This window comes from Catharus ustulatus, chromosome 7, assembly GCF_009819885.2.
Source record: "Catharus ustulatus isolate bCatUst1 chromosome 7, bCatUst1.pri.v2, whole genome shotgun sequence".
Taxonomy (NCBI): domain Eukaryota; kingdom Metazoa; phylum Chordata; class Aves; order Passeriformes; family Turdidae; genus Catharus; species Catharus ustulatus.
Window position 1 is genome coordinate 17,853,845 of NC_046227.1, and position 21,697 is coordinate 17,875,541.

Here is a 21,697-nt window from a genome sequence, read left to right on the forward strand (position 1 = left end):
CAAGTAACTGTTTTGTTTAAAATGTCAAATATTATATTAAGACAAGCAGGAAGAATTTTAGAGCTTAAATGATCATCAATATTATTAAAGATTAATATAGAGACATCTAAAATCTAGTAAAAACTGTCACTGTTGTGAAATGTCCCTTTCCCATTTCACATAAAAGTTGAAGACCAAATAAAGGGTGACAGTTACAAATTATCTTACTGTATGGCAATATAATAGTGTGTTTTAGCCGTTACTTTCCCTTAAAGAATCTCTGGAATGCTGAATCTATCATTAAATGTATCTTTAATAACCAAGAGAGATAAAATCAGCTTTACAGCCTTTAAACTCAGATGAATGAGTTTCCTCATTTGATAATGGGGCATCTACCCAATGGACAGATATGGCTTCACAAAAATTTAAGAATAGCCATGAGATTTTTTTTTTTCTTTTAATTATGACAAAACATAGATATGACCACAGAGTGCAAACAGGGGTGGATATAAATACTGAGGACAGAGAGAAATCATCTGAGGATCATGAAAGCAGTTCACAAAAAACCAAAGAATAAACTCTGAAAACAAATTCTGGAGGGGAAATCAAAACAATCACAACAAAATTTGTTAATAGCATGTGATGTACTTGACTGTGGAATTATTCTCTAAAAGCAGCACCCATTCACAAGCCATTTGGCATGATATTTAAAATGTACAAAGACAAAACTTTACAGAGCATACAATACAGATGAATAGTTCTTCAGTGGAGACATGGTGGAGCAATGGAGGGAGTGCATGTAATCAGAGAAATGGAAATAAAGGTCTCATTAAATAAAGACATCATTTTAGTTCCAAAAGAAGAGACAGAACTAATCCTACCCTTGAAGACTGACAGGGAAGAAGCATGAGAAGATTTTAATTATGCAGTACTGTCTACTGTTACACACCATTTTTACAGTACATAAAGAGTTTGAAGGTTTTTCACCGGTCTTCTCTGAAATAGCAGGTATTGGTCATAGCAAGACACAGAAAACATGGAACATTTTGCCACAGGCATGGCAAATTCTACTGTCCATTATTGCAATGAAATCAATGTAATTTGACTGGGTTCACTTATAACAAGAATAAGCACAACTTACTGGAACTCCACCATCGTGTTTAAAGTTTCCAAATATTTAATCCATTATGTTGTTCTCTCACCATGTAAAGAACCTATCAAAGTAAGAATACCTTCGCCCCAGTTTTCTTATGCAGCAGGTTGTGAGTAATGCCTAATGTAAACAGACAAGCACTGCTCTGGCAGTAAAAATTACAAGATTAAGAACCTACTAAAGAAGGCAGTACATTCATGACCAGTACTGCAGGACAGTTTCAAAATAAAAGGAGTAACATTAACAGATTTTCTTTTTATAGCATCAAAACTTTGATATGTGTTTCTATTTATTTTCATCATGCTGAGCATATTGATTTTGTGGACAGTCACAAGGGCATCTCTTCTAACATATTCTACTCATAATAAACCAGCCATTCAAAAATGTTCATTTAAAAAAAAAGGCATCTAATATAAAGAGAGCATTCATTCTTACTTTAATGACTGTGAAAAAAAGTTGTTTTTTCCTTCAGTATTCTTCAGCATATCAGAATAATAATCTCCATTTATATATGTAGCAACAGCATTATCAAATAATGATTATATGCATAGGTAGATTGAAATAAGTGTTTTAGCAGTAAAAGTATACTTAAAAGGAAAAAGCAACAAAATGCTAATTGGTGAAGACATAAGAAATATGCTGATGCTTTGCTTTAGTTGGGGACAAGAACGAATAAACAGTCAATCACAGTCAAGTATTCATCAATTTCTAGTCACTTGATACTGTATTTGCATATACCACTACCACAGAGGGGGAGCAGGCAAATAAAAATTACCTCTCCATCTCCCTGCAGAAGCTACTTGCAATAGAACAGTTTCACAGATTGTTTTTTGTGAGTTGTCCATTCCCACATTAAAAAGCAGAAACTTCATACAAATAGCATGAACTATTTTGTTAAATAAGAAGGGAAAGCATAGCTCATGGTCTGGTCCAGGATATCACAACCATTTATTACATTTTATTCAATACAAATTAACTCAATTCTTATCCAAAGACTTTGTCCAGCTAATGGATACCAAGAACGGAAATTCACCCACCATTTTGAAATGATACTCACATTAACAGTATGGATGCCCATGTAAAATCAATGTCTTAGAGAATTCTTGTGCTAGGAAAATATGTATTCCCGCTGTTGTGAGGGCTTGAAGCATTTGCGTTACTTCCTTTGCCTCACAATTTCCCATAATTTTAGTGTGTAAAGTTGACAATCCACTAAAGTATCAATACTTATGGGCTGACTGGTAGCATATATCAGTCTCTGAAGTCAAATACAAACTAATTATTCAGAAAGTTTAAAAGGCAGAAAAATCCACATTCTCTTGTTAAAACAGGAAGTCTGTCTCTTAGAATAAAACTACATCAAGTACTTTTTGTATATGAGGTCAGATGCAGGTAACACCCTCTATAAGGCAACTCCATGTGGCAGATGTATGTAAATACATCAGACAGAAGCAAAAATGAAAGTTTTGACATCAATTTCTATTGCAATCTCAAAGCACAGAATCTTTCAACCATACCACAGCAACAGCACAAGTAAATGCCCCAGCTATTACATGTTCAGATTGCAGTGTAGCTCTTCCTTGATAATGTATTATGTAAAATGGGTACACTGATCAACTCTGCTGCTGCATCAGAGTATTCAGACATATCTATTTAATTGTCTGCACTTTTACTACATTTCACTCCTTCAGCTCTGCACAGCAAATGTGCTAAGAAATACTAACTGACAGCATAGTTCTCACCCCCTTCAACGGTGCAAGAATTATTTCCTTCCATCTTCATGATTGCTGGTTATCTAGTAAGATCTAAATGTCATGGATAAACCTAAGGAGAAACACCCAATAAACCCTTAAGCAGAGATCAACAAAGTTTCCATTAAATGCTGGAAGGAACAAAAGCTACAAATTAGAAAGAGAAACCATATTAATAAATCTGTGGAAGAGACAGATAACAGAAAACTGAGAAATGATGGCCGAAAGTAAAAAGGCATTTGAAAAATGTTTCATGCTTCCAGAGAGGATACAGGCTTGAAGGGTATTGGCAGAAAGGAAGAAAAGAGAAAATAAGTCTGTACTGAGCTTTTAATCTTTCCTTAATTGTACTGAGTCTGCAGCATTATCCCCAGAGAGAATTAAGCATAAAAGACTAAGTTACTCAAACAAGTTCCTTTATAACAAGTCCTTTCAGAACAGCATGACTTCTTCAAAGGACTCAGTTTCTGAAAGATTAGGTCATGCAAAAATCATATTCTAATGCATATTTTTATTATGCTAAAACAAAATTGTACCTGATTCCACTAAGAAGCACTCAGGAATATGTGGATAGGGTCCTGTGGGAATTAACAGAATAGAGTTTGTTTTTCTGTTTGGCTTAATACTTCAGGAAAATAGTTTGCACTGGTAGTCAGAAATTATATTTTTCAAAGGTCAAAAGAGTCATGGTATGCAAAATTATATAGAAATTACTCAGAAAATGGTCAGCAAGTTGAACTACATCAATAAGTACTAGGTGCAGGATAGCAAGGTTTCACTTACAATTCTTATAATTTATCAGTCATTTATAACTACTATATAAGCCTGGCTTAAAGTTATGTACAGCATGTAGAAAGAAAAGAGTATTTTATCAATGTAATTTGAAACTGACAGAAGCAAAGTTCATTCAGAACATATTTAGTGTGTAAACTGTTACTTGTGAGTTACGGCTTTCTTTCAACTTCTTCACTTGGGATTTAACTGAGGAAGTATTTTATGCAGAGTTCAGAGGAAATACACACTAATGGTCGTATCTAATCAGGCATGGGATAAAGGATAAAGAAACTGAGCCTTAAGCACTACACCAGACTGATGGTATGAATCACGTATTCTGCTAAACCACCGATTTCAACAACAGTCTGTAAGAGAAACACTGCATGGAAATGCAAATTTTGTGAACATCCAATTCATGACATAGTTCAAAAATACATGGAACATGTGCCTTAAAAGGCACTACATCTTATGTGGTGTTCTTCAATATTTGTGGCATAAATATTCACCAAAAGAAAAATATTTATCCATAAGCAGACCTGCTTCCATAAATCTGCTTGAGATTTAAAAATTTCTGAGGGCCAGCAGGTCCTTTCACCATTCCTGGTGAACGGATTTCTAGGACTTCTGTAGCTCACTGAACTAATGGAATTTGAGCAATACCCACTAACCCTGAGAACCGTAACTGCTGGAGTTTTACTGCTCAGATTGAAATGAGGACTGATTCAAGAGCAAGTACATGGTCTATTTGTTTTTTTTTAAATCCCTTTCTTTTCTTGATATCTGGGACTGGCCATAATCAGCACACATGACAGGCCAAGCCCTGTAATTCCTATTCTCTACCACAGGGGAGATATTCCATATTTCGGTCTTAGTTTTCTATATATTCCTTTTTCAGTACACACAGGGATGCCTAGAGCTCATAAGGCTTTGCTATGATTTCCCTCAGCGCAAGTACTGGGCTGGCCATTGTGCTAAGCACCCCTGAACTACTTAGCTACAAAACCACTCGAGTGATTCCAGCCTCTTGTTCTCACATTGTACCAGCTGTGTCAGTGGGTAGAAACTGTTACAGAAGGGATAAGACTAAAGAGAATTGACCCCTACCGCCATCAGCCTGTCCTGCATACTATACAAGCAGAAAAAAGCAATTAGTAATTACCTGGGTTGAAATCTCACAAAGCTCATTGATTTCAATATGGGAGTGTTTCACCATGGATGTAAAGCAGGGAGGAATCAGGCTAAGGTTTCTAATAATCACTGAACTCTGATTATGACCAGGAAAAAACATCTATTAGAACTGTACTATCTAATCCAAGCAAAATGCACTCTTTTCTTGAACCCATTTATTAATCCATACGTCTAAACAATTCATAATGTCTGAGGTTTAGCTTCTTGTAAGTTGCTGAATGCCCATTCAAGGGAGTACTTACTAAGATAGAAGAATTTACATTCCACTAAATAGGATCTGTATGTTTCATTAGTCTTGCTACATAAAAGTGGACATTTAAAAAATATTTTTAAAAAATATTTTATAATTACACCAGACTGTGGGAATAAAAAGGAATAATACATATTACAATACTACAGCCTTGCTTTCAGCTTGTGTTAACCTGTTTAAGATCATCCACTGCCACAAAACTCATTGTCAAAGATCTCTAGATTTTTTTAATGCTGGCAGGTTTCAGTTAATGGATTTTTAAAATGTCAATGTTAAAACATATCCATTGATCCAAGAAATGGTATCAGATGATTTGCCTCACCTATTATATAGTACAAGCAGAAAGCATCCACTGAAATGCAGAATGCAAGCACACACTCTCTATAGCAATGCCCTGGAGGAACACACCACTTGTATCAATCTCTGTAAGGCAAAAAACTCAAGCTTCTAAGGGCTTACTATTTTTCTCAATAAAACCTGGAAACAGACAGTAATAATAAATAAAAGTCTTGTGCAAGGAAGAAAGTGCAACTCATCTGAAAAGAGACAAAGGTCTGAGATGGTAACACCAACCAGATCAGAAAGGGTCCATGTCTGAAATAATCCATTCAAATACAACCCCACAGTTAAGGATGGTCTGTGTTAAATCCAAAGTTGAAAAGTGTAAGCAAATATGCATCTGAGAAGTGTAAGCACCTATGCAACTGATCCCTTTGGTATCTACTTCAAGGCAGGAAAGGACACTGCCAACCACAAACAGCTAGAACCAAAGCTCCAGGCAACCTGACACAGAAGTTTGACAAGGCAAATCTAAATTTGCCTTGCAGCATATACACACACAATACATACTGGATATATAGAAGATTATATATGCATACGTATCTGAAAAAAACATAATTCTGTTAGGTTTTTTTTTTTCTCTCTGTGACAGAGGAGAATGAGACATATATTTGATAGTAAAAAGTATGTCTGGGAAAAAAGCCAGCATCTATTTTATAAGCTTCAAATTTTATGATTTTTCTGAAAGACATTTTTACTTAATAAAAATGAACTAATGAAAGACGAGAAGTTTGTTTCCTGAAGTAATATTCATAGCCTCCCAGTTGGGTTTTGCAATATATGTTTTTGCCATTTAGCACATCATGCTTAGAGATACCACATTTAATAATACAATCTGCTGAGGATGAAAAGCATTTTCCTTGTTAATAAAAAAGCTGGTTATAGAAAGTGCAAGTTTGGCAGTAAAGCTTCCAAGAAAAATTGCAGCCTGAAAAACACCTGCAGACTTTAAGTGTACACATTTCAGTTTTTCAGATGTTCTTCTGTAATTTAAATATTTTAAGAATCAATCAAAATACTTTATTTTCTGGGAAATCAGATGAATTCATATTTTTCAACTTCACCTCTAACCATGATAAAATATGACAAAACCAATAAAGGCTTTACTTAATGGGGAGACTGACATGTTTTCAGGATGCTTCAATTCTTTTTTATCCAAGAAACAACCTCAAATAAGTCAAGCTTTCTGCAATATTATTCAAGACCTTTTGAAGTGCTAATGAGCATGCAAACATTCATATGGACAGGAAACAGGAATGACATAATATTTTTACACAGTGTCTCGTATGATAAGATTCAAGCAGATGCGGGGTTCAAGCAGATGGCCATTACTACACTGATACAGAATAGCACCTAAGAGAAATGACATGGTAGGATGGTTTAAGAGAAGTCACATCTACACAGTCCTATTCCACACAGGCACAGTGATCAGTGACAGTCACAAAATGATGCCTTTGAAATAGATTTAGAATAAATCAGGAGACTGAGATGCAAATCAATTGTAGGGATGACACACAAGAACACACGCCAGGAAAGTTGGTTGCAGAGACACAAGGAAGGATCAAGGCCTTTCCAATCAGCTTGTTATTTTTCAGTATTTTCAGTTGCTTAAGAGGTGTCTGAATCGCCAGTGACTGTCACCTTGAACTGAGGATAACAACAAAGAAAGGGACACTCAGAGTTAAAACCAAATGGATCTTCTCCCAGAATTCTGCCTCACTGACTATATTGAATATCATGATAATGGCACAGTAAATAATCTGAAACAGAGCAGTTACTGATTCTGAATTTTTCAGTCACAATGGTATTTTTTAGCAAAAGATTTATCACAGCAAGACTCTACCAACCAAAATACTTGTAAACTTCCATCAGTACATATCACACCAGGAAAAATGCTGCATTACTGAAGTGAAAAATCTGGCTCCTAGGTAAGCTTTTCCACTGCCAATGGCCAGGAAGGTTACCTTAGGAGATAGACTGCCATAAACAGTGTTCACAAAATCTGCATCTATTCTTAAAATATGAAGTGATAAATACAACCAAATGAAAGCAGCAGTCATCATGGTGCTATGTTGACAAAATGGTTGGTTCTGATGTATGTTTGGCTACGAAGGATTAAACGTTGTTTCATGCTAATTTAAATCTGCTCTACTAGACAGAGCATAACTCGTTAAAATTAGAAGTGTCTGACAATGCAAATCAAGAGGAAGAACAAGTAAAAGCATATTATGAAGATAATCAAAACCAATGTAACAGCAGTACTAAAGGCCAGAATCTGCCCCATGTATCTCCTCATATATTAAATAATTTATGTTGTATTCACTTGAAATATGTTTAATTCATACCAACAAAACTGGGAGCACTATCTGGTACTTTTTCTTGGTACAATAACAATTCTGAAATCTTTCCCTACTACTCACTTGCATGCTTTCCCAGTATTAACACAAGGTAAGAACGTGGGACGTTAGCTATTTTCACAGCTTTGCTCACATCTAGTCAATTCTGTGTTTACTGTCATATTCTAAAGCTGGGCACAGGGATTTTTTTATATTTCTCCTCCTTCCATGTGCTCCTATAGGAAAAAAAATCTTGCCTATCATCACTTCAATTTTCAGTGTCTCTCGCACCAGCTCTGAGTCTTTGCATAAAAATTTGTATTTGTTATCAGGTGAGATTTGCAGACAACATAAGGTAACAGACTCCACACACATGGGTCCTTCTGACTCCTTAAGTTTTAGCTTTTATATTTTTCAGATCCATACTGCTTTAGTCTATAACTCCACAGACTGTCTTCTACTGTTCTCTCATTCAGACAAAACAATTTCTCTCTAGGCCTAAAACTCAAGGACACCTCACTTTCTCAGGCACCAAAAAATGTAAACAACAGTGAGGTAGGGGGCAACCTGGGAGAATGTGACTTCATTACCTGAAGCTGTAATTGGACAATTAACTTCTGATATGCAAATAGACCAAATTTGTATCTGTCTGTGACAGTTGTCCACCTTGGGTGTAGTCTCTGTGAGACTCCTGCACTGCCCAAGGTGTACCCTATGAAGGCCTTACAATAAATACCTATCTTTATCCTTTAACTCTGTCTAGCCTCTGTTCTAGGTAGCCTCTCCAGGCATCACCTCCATGTCTCTCTTCCGTATTGTATTCTGATAGTATGGAATAATTCTTATTCTGACAAGATGGCTATTTGGGAGGTTGGCAAACACGGTATTCCGGGTGCATTGAAAATGCCGGCTACCACAATTTGATCACTTTTACATTTCTCAAATAAAATCCCATTAGAGAAACAAATCATCAAGGACTCATTTGAGCAGTCAATTGGAGAGAGTGACATGAAGCGGGTAAAGACGGCGAGTGTTCCATGACCACCTTTTTATACTTTTGTGGTCTCCAAGCACTTCACTATTTTAAATCACTTGATCACCCATCCTGCAAAGCTAAATATTCTGTATTTTATTAACTCCAGTTTTATATCTCTACTATGTTTGCCTATGGGAAATCAGTAAATCAGGGAAGAGACTTCTGCAATTGATTACTGGGCTATAAACGGGCAGAGTGGTACACCATAAATCAAGGCAATAGTTTAGGGGCTGGACATTAATCTGATTTTTTTCTTTGATTCCCCCCTTCCAATATTATATTTCTCAGATCAAATTTAATCTCTCACTCAAATGATCTGGAAAGAATTTCTGGTATGGAATACTCATTGGTAAAAAGGTACATTAGAAAGTACTGACATTTACGTGAGATTCCTAATACTCCTTAAACACATTAAAGTGTTCAGAGCCTGCAAGAGAAAGAAGCAAGAACATTTTCATGTAACAATGCAACGTGTATTTTCCACCAGCCTAAGGCAAGGAAAAGGCTGCCTCTCTGGAATGCTGCCTACTGCACTACACTGCAAAACACCACACGAGATGCAGTAACATCCTTTGATAAACAATGCACTTACCATATGACCAAGTGGATAAAAAACTAATTTAAATTCTTCCATATTTATTTTCTTTAATGTATTTTCATAGTGCCTTCATAATTCCTACTGCCATAATCCCAGGACATAAAATGATATTATACATTGATATGACAGGTGATTACCTTAAAGTGACAAACTGTTATTCCATACAAATATATGGAAAACTGTGGTCCCAATTCTGATGGACTTCAGCCTTCTCCAGAAACCCCACAGAACAGTGCTAGAGCACCCCCTTTTCATACATGGTCTTCCTACATGGCATTCCAATGAAACGGGTGTGTAAAACTTCTGAGCTGGTTTTAAACTAGCTCATTAAAACCTAGTGCTCACAGTGCTCAGAAAACAGAGGGAGTAAGAAAAAGAAAGCTGCTTCTCCCAAAGCTATCATTACAGAGTAGTTCAGTCTGCTGAGGGCTACAGAATTAACAGCAGATGGGCAAAAGCCGGAAGCAAGTTACAATACAGTTTATCAGTTTACAAGATGTGTAAGTGTTGTTGAATAGGAGTTTAAAAAAAATTAATTCTGACCTTACACGGGCCAAGTCTCCCTCTCTCCAAAGTCACTGCATAACGAAGTAATAGATGTTCTTCATTTACTCAAGAGTTTCTCAAGGCATGTTCAGTAATTTGTAACAGACTAATTTCACACAAAAGGAAATCGTTTATTTGTATGCTATCCAAGGGAGGCTGAGTAATGCACTGTGGTAGGAAAGACCTCTAAAAATAAGTCACCTCTCCGCAGATTCACTCCCTTCCTGTCTGGGTTTGAATCAGTTTTCAACTGCATGAAAGGACAAAGCTTGAGGACGAACTATGGAGAGCTTCTGTAACGATCATACTGCTCAAATGCAATCATTTCCCTCCTACTCTGTTTAAAAAAATCCAGTTATTAGGGGTGGAGCAAGGTAGTGACCCAACAGGATGTGCGTGACCAGAGCTCTTCATGTGTAGCCTTCTACTTTCATGTTATTTTTGGATGCATTTTCCATTGTGCTTTGAAGTAGTTTTGTTGGACAAGGTAGCTAGCACTACAATCACTTATACATTCTAAGGAAGGAAAGCAAACCCTCATCAACACAAACAGTATTTTTTCCTACAGATTCATAGAGTATCTTGGAAGTCTACAATGTTGTAACAGTAATGAGTTACTTTTTTTCATGCTTGTTAGTGCTCTTCAGACACCAAAGCCAGAGACCATCAGTGCACAAAGGAACACCATCAGTGATTCCCATAAGCTACTAGTTTATTCATCAGGGAACATTGTTCAGATGTGGGAGAATTCAGTGAGAGATTTCATCATCTTTAATCTGATGTAACAGTGCTGATAGACAACAAGTCCCCAAGGATGAATAAGCAGAGAAGATCAACAGATGTTCCCCAACAGGATGCTACTCCAACAGACACAATCATTAGTGGAAAGACTGGCCCATTTTAACCCGTAATTGTTGTTATCAGGACAGTGTCATTTGTTTTGACCAGCATCCTCTGACTGATAGAAATGAAGATCACATAAAATCTTTCTGTACTTAAAGGGCTGACTGAATATGGGGCTGCATTTTTACAGAAGGCATCTTACAGTATTTTTAATAAAGAATATCCTATCTTTTCCTCAAAGAATATTAAAATTTATAAAACTGGCAGACTAATACTGATGAAAAAAGAAAGAAGCCTGTTTAGTAGTAGCTATCTCTTTATTTCAGGTATAGATCCAACTACAATAGCACTCATAGAAATTAATACCTTTGTTGTATATTGTGCATTAAATTCATCAATAAAATACATCTTATTTGGGAATCATCCTACCAATACAATTGCTTCTTAGAGCAATACAGATAATACAGTTACTTTTCAATTTAAACAAAACTCAGAAAAGTCCACAAATTCAGAATATGAAGTTTCAGAGATTATGAAAATTCTTTTTGAACTCAGAAATAATTAAAATAGATAATCTTTTTCTCAAAATCTAGTTTCAGAATATACACTAAAAGTTTCATAAGTAGCATAATGGATATATATTTGTCTTTCAAAGAACTGCATAGATGTGAGATATAAAAATATTTGTTGCAAATGTGAACTTCTTCAGTAGGCTTCAGTATTAAGAATTTTTTTTGTTGAGAAGGATATTTCAGAGTTTTTAGTCCTAGCATTTCAGATTAGTTGCACAGTAAATTAAAGTCAATACTGAATCAATTTCTGTTTGTTTTTCCTCTGTAGGCCAAAAATCTTTATTTGGTTAACACGGTTTTGATTTTTTCTTTTCCTCAGAACAAGGAAACTAAGCAAATTTCACCAAAAATAAATTTCTTGTGGAAAAACAAACAAACTTCAAAAATAACATATATTGTATTTTCATACTTCTATTATTAATCATAAAAATTCTACACACATAAAATCAGTAACAATTTTAAGAATACCAACCCTATAATTTACTTAGATTGTTCTTATAGTACAGTATTTTGGAATTACTCGATTTTTTTTTTTTCCTGGATAAACTACTTCTTTCATTAGTTAATTCTCATTATGTGGAGAGTTGAAATTTGCCCACAGTAGATTTTAGCTTTTACAATATCTGGACTGTAATGAATTGACACTGTGGTCTTTCCCCATTTTTCCATGGTATCATATGCATCAAATATCTGTGATCCACCCTTGATTTTGTGTGGGTTTTCACTAAACACAATTAAAATCTGAATGGCACATAACAATAACAGTTTTCTCGTACAGATTTTGCCACAGCAAATATATATGAACCTTAGGATAAGGAGGAAGAACAATGCAGAACCCAAAATATAAAAAGCCTCCCTTTAGAAAAGTATTTACATTTCTTTAGGTAAGAATAATATTAGTAACAATCAGTAAAAATTAGTAACAATGTACTACTGGTGCTACTGCTAGTATATTTTGGGGAAATTTTCTTACCATTTTCCATATATGTTAAAGATTCTCTGTTTATCACATGTTAGCCGCAGTTTATGCAAACTCTGGGATTAGCAGGTTGGAAGGAAATACATATTACCTTAAAAAAATGAATAACTTTATTCTATCTGAGACCAACAAACAACGCTGTATTTTGTTGAATAATTTTCTGCTCACTCAGAGCACAGGGATAGCCCCCTTGGAAGAAAGCACACCAAAATACATGAGTGCACTTAAAATGGCACAAAAGGCAAAGAAGTACCACAATCTAAACTATGATCTGTGACTGACACCTGCAGCATTTGTGACATGTTCATGCCCAATTTCATAAAAGCAGCAATACAGAAGGTGTATGTTAAAGCTGCCTATGATCATTCCAGTATTTCTAACACACATCACCTTCCCCAAAAGCATCCATCATCAAAAAACATAGCAAAATCACCAAAAGTGCTAGAAATAAAACTGTATTAGTGATTAAAGAGCAAGTGATGTTGAAATTTTTGTTTTAAAACAATTTTAAATATAAGATCCAAAAATTTTTAAGAGGGAACCGTCACACACCATAAAATTCTGATAATGAACAACAATATTTGAATGCCTAGCAGGAAATCCACACACATGGGAGAAATGACTGTGCTTATAGCAATTAAAAGTTAATTTTAAAAAAAATGTTACCAGAGAAACCTAAAATTGGATTTATTCCCTCATCATTATCTTGTAAAGCACTATCTACATCATCAGATTTCTGACTACTGCCAAGTGCTGCATATGTTAAAACAGATGAGACAACTGGCATATTTAATTTTTTCATGCCAAGGCCTAAAACTACAATGCAGCTGCTGTAGCAAAAAAAAATTGTGAACTGCAAAAAAATATTTGTCAAATTCTTCAAATTTGCTGCAAAACTTCAGTAGTATTTTAATTTAGCTGTAGAACTTGCCAAAAACAGGACAAATCCTGGCTATGCAATTCCAAGAATGATATCTGACATTGTCAGGGCATTCAACAGCAAGCATGTTTCCCTCACACAGTGGTCTTTCATGCCTTGGCAATGCTGCACCATTAACTCTGCTCAAAGTAACATACCTGTAGGCAGTGATGAAAGTGCCATTTCCTTCATCAGTGTAGACAGTTGTGGATTTGACATCTTTTCTGATACTGTTTTACTATTTTAGACTGCTTTAGGACAATTATTTGGAGTATAATATTGCTCTTTCATAGGAAAAGAGAAAGCAAGAAAAAAATCCATCTGTTCACAGTTAGAATCTGAACTAAAATGTTAGACCCAGTACCTATTTCTTAAATATAGTTAGTGTCCCTAGACCTGCAACTTTAGGACCCTGTCACACCATCTGGCAGCTCTGCACAACACCTACACTTGTACAGTCACCAATTCAAACAAGCTGGCAGTACAAATTGGTAATAGTGTAGGCCAGGCCAGCAGGATGCCTTCCAGTTCTCACATTTTCCAAACCAAATGTAATGCTTTAAAAAATGCAAAGAGATTCAAGTTCAGTAACTTTCTGCAGCATTATGTTAATGAAGTCTTCTCCACATGGATACCAAAGTACACACACCACAGAATGAAGAACCTAAGCAGCATGTTCTCCACAAAGGAAAGTTTTAAGGGAATTCACATGTAATCAGTAAGTTAATTTTTAAGTGATCTTGATCCATCTGCAAATTCTAAACCCCTTACATCTGGTGATGAGACAGGAGTAAAGGAGAATAATTTAAAATTTCAGAATATAGTAAGAAGACTCTCCTCATAAATGCTGCCAATAAAAGCAAGTCTAAGGCTAAGAGAGCAACACCTGCAGTACACAAAAAATTCTACCAGAAATTTCACCTAAGTTATTTCATTACAAGAGGCCCACAAGAAAGAAATACAGGGGTATGTAATTGTACGAGGTACTCAAGATAAGCAAAAACTTTCCTTTTTTTCCAAATGAATTTTAAAATATTATACTTTGCTTATGGCATAAATGTCTTCATACTATATCACAGACACTTTCAAGGTCAAGTCTTTTTTTTTTCTGCATTAACTGCAAATAAATCTGAACTTACCTCCCAAAGTGCTTTGAAGTCCTTCTGCTCAATTCGAAGCAGCTCGCTATGTTCCCTGGTAACAATGGTAGCATGGCGAGGAGTGTTATCCAGAATGGACTCTCCAAAAGCAGTTCCTATTCCAAGAGTGCATATTGTCACAGCGTCCTTTGATTCAAAAAGAAAAGGACACATTAAATATTTCAGGATGTTTTGAGAGTCTTTGTGTCATATTTTCTAATAGCATTGCCTAGAGATTCTTCAGCAATCTGTTTAAAAAGAAAATTAATTTAAGAGTCAACAACAAAAAAATCAATATGCTGGTAAACAATATGGGAAGTTTTAATCTGGAAACAAGTGGGACTTCTGTTTTCTATGATCATCAGTTGAATTAGACATTTCTGAATGCAAAGCTGAGAACACAACAATCACTTTCATCTTTATAAAAAACTATGATCTCTGCTCATCAGTCTCTAAACACTGCCGTGATGATGAGATCTTTAGAAATCTCAGAGGTGATGAGAAGGTAACTAGAATCAGAAATGCAATCTTGGAATATAAACTTCTGTCCTACACAGGCTACCCTCATCAGAAACAAAATTTGCCTGTTATGTTTTCTGTTACGTAAACATAACTTTCAATTATAATATCCTCTTGTATTTATATTGCTTTTCTCTATTGTACAAGCAATGCACTTGTACAGTTGAACCAATTCTTGGCCCTTCTGTTGAAAATGCCAGCAAATCTTTCAGTTGTTAATGGACGTTTGCCAATTAACTACCAGAACAAAAAAAAAAAATTATTTTCGCATAAATATGGGATTTCAAGAAAACCAATAAAATTCAAACAACCTGGAAAAATTGCATTCATCTACAGAGCAATAAGAAGGTCCGAAACAAGCAGCAAAGTCCACTTCAAAGGAGTCTATATGAGCACATGCCATTCTAAATGATATCCAAATGAATCTCCCTTGGCCAGGAACTCCTCTGTAGTAGCTCCAATAAAAATTATGAGCTACTGCAGAGAAAAAAGTAGTCATTAGACAACTTGCTGAATCAAGATCTTTAGATACATGTTCTATTTTCAGCTCACAAGTTGCTTTGTTCCTCACCACAGGCTTGAAGCTGAACACTCACATCTTTTTTCTGAGATGGGCCTTATATGACTGTCTGTTAAGCAATTTTTAAAAATTAGCAACAGCATAAAATATTTAAAATCATATGAACTGTACTTAACAAAAGAAATCATATATGCACACAGACAATTACACATAAACATATAAAAACACATACTAATTTTACTTGATACAACATGAGAAGTACAGTTTAACTCTAAAATGTAAGATTCATGTAACATCTACAAAAATCAAAGCAGAAACATTGGTTATCCTTGTGGCTGATAATCCAGGAGAGATGCATCAGCATGTTTTAGCATCATTTTCTGGTTTTAGAATTTCACTGCTTTCCTTTCATGCATCTAATAAGTCATAATAGGAAAATGTTATTAAGATAAAGTTAGTAGCTATGTAATTGCAATACAAAGAGAAAAGCCAATAATAGTCCACTTCCCTGAACCATAGCAAATTGCTCTTACACAGATGTTACTATATAGAATTGTGTGTTCAGGAAAACAAAATCAATTACATCTCAGAGAAGATCTAAGAAAAATTAACCAACTGTCAGAAATAAATTTTCAAGTAAGGAAAGTAAGAACAGATTTTTTTTTAAAGAAAGAATATTTGAGAATAAGCACCTAGGTACCTAAATAGAAGTCTCTACAAACAGATTGTAATACAGTTTATACACTGAAATCTGCCTTCCCAAGTTTACATTTGTGAGCTGAAACACTCTATGTTTCTACGATATTCACAATGGCATTCAAAGGAGCTACAAAGAAAATGTGCCTATTTCTCATACAAAATTTGATCTCCAGATAACCAAAACATTATTCTCAATCTTATTCAGAAAGTTTAGATAAAAGAGCTCTGTTCAGGACAGGACAACCAAACAGCATGACATAAAAGAAACTTTTCCTGTAGGTGGATCATAAACATTGTTTACATCTTCTGACTTCTTCTCACTCCCTCCCCCCCTTCAAAAAATAAAACTAATTTAAAGCATTTCACCTTCTCTGACTGTTTACAACCACAAAGAATAATATTTAATAACAGAACAGACATAAGAAGAAAAAAGGATCAGGGTTGGTTAAGAACTTATAAGATAATTTCTGGTGAGGCAGCTGTTAAGCTTAAAAAATAAGTTAACACTTTGAGGTGTTAGGTCAAGAGGCTGGAATAGTCCTATCTACTACATTCATAAAGGAAAGTCCACGCTTCCATCAAGTTCTTTCAGATTTTTTCCCCATCCATCACAGTTCTCCACAGATATGCAGTTTCACAGCCAGCTGGGGTGCAGACCTATATGCCTTCTTTGAGGTTCCTGAGCCCCGTTCTCTCGCTACCCCTTGTTTATACATTTCCAGCCTCCTGGGGAATCAGGTGTGTTTCCTATTATGCCTGTTAACCTTACACTCAAGAATCTCCTGCTGTTCAGTGAAGACTTCAGGAGGATTGCTGGCAGCTCAAAACTCGGTTTGCTGTTCCCCTCTGCAATCCCAGAAGCAGCAGGGGGTTCTAGTGGCTGCTAACCAGCTAACATTCACACAGCTATTTAAAAGGCAGTATTAGAGGCTTAGATGAGATTGCTTCAATTGCTATCTGTCCTCTGTACATACTATAAAACAGTAGTGTTCAAATCAGAGGCTGTTTGTGTATTCAGCTTTACTGACTCTTACTGCCACATGAGACATATGCAGGGAAAGCATTCTCAAACTTTTCTCTTACCCGCCCCACCAATAAATCTAAAACATTATTGAATTTGCAAGACCATTTTATGGAATGGATGAGAATCAGAAACAAGGCTCTGCTTTATTCCCTTCCCCACCATCTCAAGGATCATCCCATATTCTCCTCCTTGACTTGTGACTCCTGTTTCTCAACCAGGCAAACAGAATTTTTGTACTGTGTGTAAATAAAATCATGGTGTCAGACAGAGAAATTAAGAAAACAGGGGAAATCATTACTAGTTCTGGGCTCAAAAGGATTGGGGATGTTTCTCTGAAATTTTAGTTTGTTTAACATTTTGAGTTTATGAGGGAGCAGATGTAACTAGATTGTTTTTGATTTCATAATTTTCCTATACCTTGCATCTTTACCTCACCTCTGCATCTGTGTCTCTCTAGGACATCATACTGTATGTTTTACTGGAGTTTTGCAAAAGCTGGCAAGTTGAGAAGTTTGTTTATTATTACTTTGACACAGTTCAGTTCGTCGTCAGTAAAAATTCCCTTTTATTACAGAGAAACCAAGGATATACATGATATGAAGTAATTTTTCTGTTCCATTATCTTCACTTGTGTGTTTGAGCCATTCAGACAATAAATCCTTATCAGATTATTTCTAACAATAGCATAGAAATACCTTCTGAACACACTGAAACTGCAGTTTGCAAACATATGTTAGGCCACCCTCTTTACACAAGACAAGGTTATTTACTTAACGGAGGCATTATGTTTCCATAAAAACTGTCAGCAGCTTCTTTTCTAGTACCTAATTAAAATATGCATGGTTCAGATTAATTGTACTGTAATACCACATTCATTATTTCCATACCTTTCTATCTGATCTTCTAAATCATATCTCTAAATTCCACCTACAATGTCTTGGATGTTTTCCTACATCACCTGGCAGAGAGAAATGAAATTATTTTTCTGTATTAACTTCCAATAAACTAAGTTCAAAACCAAAATTAGGACAACCACAACACTGTGGAACTCAGCATGAGCCAACACACTGCTTCTCAGCTTAGTTCAGCCAGTCTCTGTGTTACAATGGGTACAATGTACAATGGGTACAGCTGTTCTCATGCTTAAACTAGCTTAGGTATATTTATAATACTAACTACAGTACTAACTTATGCTGCAACTTCATATAAGTTATTTCCAAAATACATAATAGCATTTACATGCTGAAAGCAGTATCGAAAGGACTACCCTGTTTAAACTCCTTTCCTTGATGCCACTCATCACATACCTCCTTTGTCCTCAGTTTCAAAGAGCTGTGAAATTCATCCATTTCTTCACAGACATTCTTCTCAGCAACCCCACTAACTTATTTGGCTTTTCATCCCCAGCCCTCTGCACCTTCTTACAGTTGACACTGCTGTACCATCCAAGCACTTATGGCTCCTCCTTTAAACCTCTTCTAAAAAAGGCTAATTGTTTGTTAAGTCAATGCCCTGTGTTCAGTTTGGTCTGTTTTTAAAAACTGACCTGCTTTAAAAACTTCACCATAATGTAGACAAGATAAGCTGGCAATAGGCCCTAGCACACACTGTGATTCAGCAGGCAAAATACAGCAAAACTGCAGATCAAACTGCTATTTGGTCTTTGTCTTTCTTCTCTTTATTCCCTCATAGTTTATCAGAAAAATCTTTGGGGTAAAAGGCTCTGAATCTAATCCAGAAAATCACACTGTTGCAGAATCTGACAACATTGTAAGACTAATGCTTTTGTCATAATGCATTTATTCCCAGCTTTATTCTGTGACATTGCCAACAGTCATCCTTAGACTGTTCAGTTTCAAAATAGAGTTAAAAAATGAAACATACACGAGGCAGTCAGTAATGGTTTTAAGACAACACCAAATCAGGAATATCTCTAAGACATAGACACATTATTATCGGGTAGGCAACAGTGCCAAATAAAAATGAAATTCAGAATCTGATCATAATTGAGGGGAAAGACCTCTTTCTGATATATTCTACAGAGGCTGAATTTGCTGTTTATTTTGAAGGTAACAATTATGTTTTTCTATGGTTTTAAATACAGTATTTATCAGGGTACTCGTTACAAACAAGTTGAGGCAAGACCAAAACAGTTCATCACAGTTACCTCAGGAATTCACAGTGAGACGTTTTCACCTTAGAAAAAGTCCTCTTCAGTCTCTTCTTGATTGTTGAATACCCAGAAAAATCTATAAATAATTTGCACAGACAGCAGACTCCACTCAGGATGTACTGGATGAGTAATCCTGTCACATCTCTGTAGCCATTCCAACGGCAGATGAAATTACCAGCACATTTTACCAACTTGGTGGAACAAAACTAACAGTAACAGCAAAATTTTCTCTGGTGAACTCTTTAAAACAGGTGTGTACAGTAAATAGCCGAATACAATTTCCAAAGCATCCATTTCACTGCCTACACTCGGGTGTGCTTTGTGTTCTAACATTGCCCTCTCGTGACAGAACGCAGCTTTGCAAGGAGAAAGGATCTTTCCAAACCAGTATGAAAGCAAGGCTTTGAGATCCTAAATATTTGTGTCTGTCTCTATTAAAGCCCTTAAAACAACAGATGTAATAGTTCCTGTCATTGTATCAAATAATAGTTAATATCAATATTTCTGTTTATATGAATTCTCAACTTTGTCCTAATCAGTATTGCTAATATTTTCTCAGAGAAATCACAGGCATCTACTCTAGTAAGCTGCCGCATATGTGCAATGTGTGTGAATTAATCCCTCACTAGCTACACTGAAGTCTTGATCCATAAGTACAATAAGATTAAATTTCTAGTGTGAGACATGTTCCTACATGCCTCTGTAGGAACAAAGGCATTAGGATATTTTTAGTAGTGACCAAATGCACAATAACTTACTGCGCTTCTAATGGGAGAAAGCTACCAATCACCAAGGGTGATTACACAGAGAGGTGCACATGGTAACTGTTGCACAATGCATTAATTCCTAGGCTTGATGAAATTTAAGTTTCCCAAGTAGAAAGATAAACATCTAGCAAAAGTGGGACTTGTGTATTTTTAATCAAGAGAATTGATTTTCCATATTCACATTAACACTGTAGGCATCATCATAAAATCATAGGATAATTCAAGCTGCAAGAAAACTCAGGAGGTCATCTAATACAACCATCTGTTTATCTGAAGTATTAAACAGTGTCCCAATTAATTTGTCATGTTTAAAGATATTTTAACCAATAGGAATCTAAATACCAAGTTAGCTTCTCTCCTGCTAGGAAAGATGGAATGATCCTGTACTTTTACATGAGTCTACAAACTTCTAAACTTGAGTAAACATCTGTATCTCTCCTGCTCTGCTTGAAGTGCATAAATGGCATTAGCGCCATTTATGGTATAATCATAACAGCAGAGCAATTAGCTATTATTACGACTTTGCAAAGGAACCCTTTGCTTCTGGGTGATGTGGTTGGAAAATGCGCTCCAAGAAACCCTACATCTAAAGCACTGGTCATCCATTCCCAGCTGGAAGCACAATGCTGTGTGTGCCAGGGCTGCCGCGACAGCAATATCCATCCCACCACATTGCCGCCATCATCTGGGCTTGTAGCGAGCACAGTAAGCAGGGAGTACTAGCAAGTACTTCAAGAATGACCAGTACCAACAAGACTGGAACCACATCCAGAAAAGACTGGAACCACATCCAGGAGCTACAGGCTGAAGAATGAGAAGGAGACCAAGAATGGACAAGGAGGGACATGGTATAAACACCAAGCTGGAGAAAAGCCAGAGAAAAGGTTGGACTCATATAGTATTTAGGAGTCTGCAAACATTAGAATTATGCAGAAAGGAATGGTAAATGCATGGGCTGCCATCGTTTTGGCAGTGAGGCTGTATTCTGTGGCAACTAGGCAGTGGTAAGAATTTAGTTCGTTGTTTGCGTGAGAAGGAAATTTGAGGTAAGAAATAACTGCAGAATACAATTTCTAGAACTAGAATTGCATGAATTGTAGTTCAACAGCTTCCTACTGGCAGGAAAATGAAATTAAGCTGAACAAGCAGAAAAAAATATTTACATTATATTCATTAAGAAACTGAAGTGTTCCATACTCCATCTAATGGAACAAATCAACACTCCAACGAGATTCTTAATTTAACATCCAGATTGTGCAGATGGATTACTTTCTGAGTAAAGAGCATTGATTCTTCGCAACAGTGCAGTGCCATCTTTTGGCAAACACTGGAAAATCCTGATTGCTTTAGATCTGCACAGAAAAGGGTCTCATAAGGGCCCAGTACTGTTCCCAATTGTGACAACACCAATGACAGCCAAGTCATCCCAAGAATTGCTCAAATTAAGCTAATTATACTCTCAAACAAACTCTACTTAGTACAGTGAAGAGGTTTCTAAAATAATATGCAAGAAGTTCCTTTTGCATCTATCATTCTACTGCAGGAAGTAAAAAGACCCAGTACTCACACATTGCCTTCACTTGCATTCTGACC

At 36.0% G+C, this 21,697-nt stretch overlaps 1 protein-coding gene across 2 annotated transcripts in view; it reads right to left on the reverse strand.

The window, feature by feature from the left end:
* RAPGEF4 (Rap guanine nucleotide exchange factor 4) overlaps nt 1–21,697 on the reverse strand; it is a 150,387-nt gene that overhangs the window by 113,224 nt on the left and 15,466 nt on the right. For both annotated transcript variants that reach the window (XM_033064174.2, XM_033064173.1), the window contains exon 4: nt 14,403–14,549. In XM_033064174.2, the coding sequence (XP_032920065.1) occupies nt 14,403–14,549 (147 nt within the window). The remainder of the gene's footprint in view (nt 1–14,402; nt 14,550–21,697) is intronic.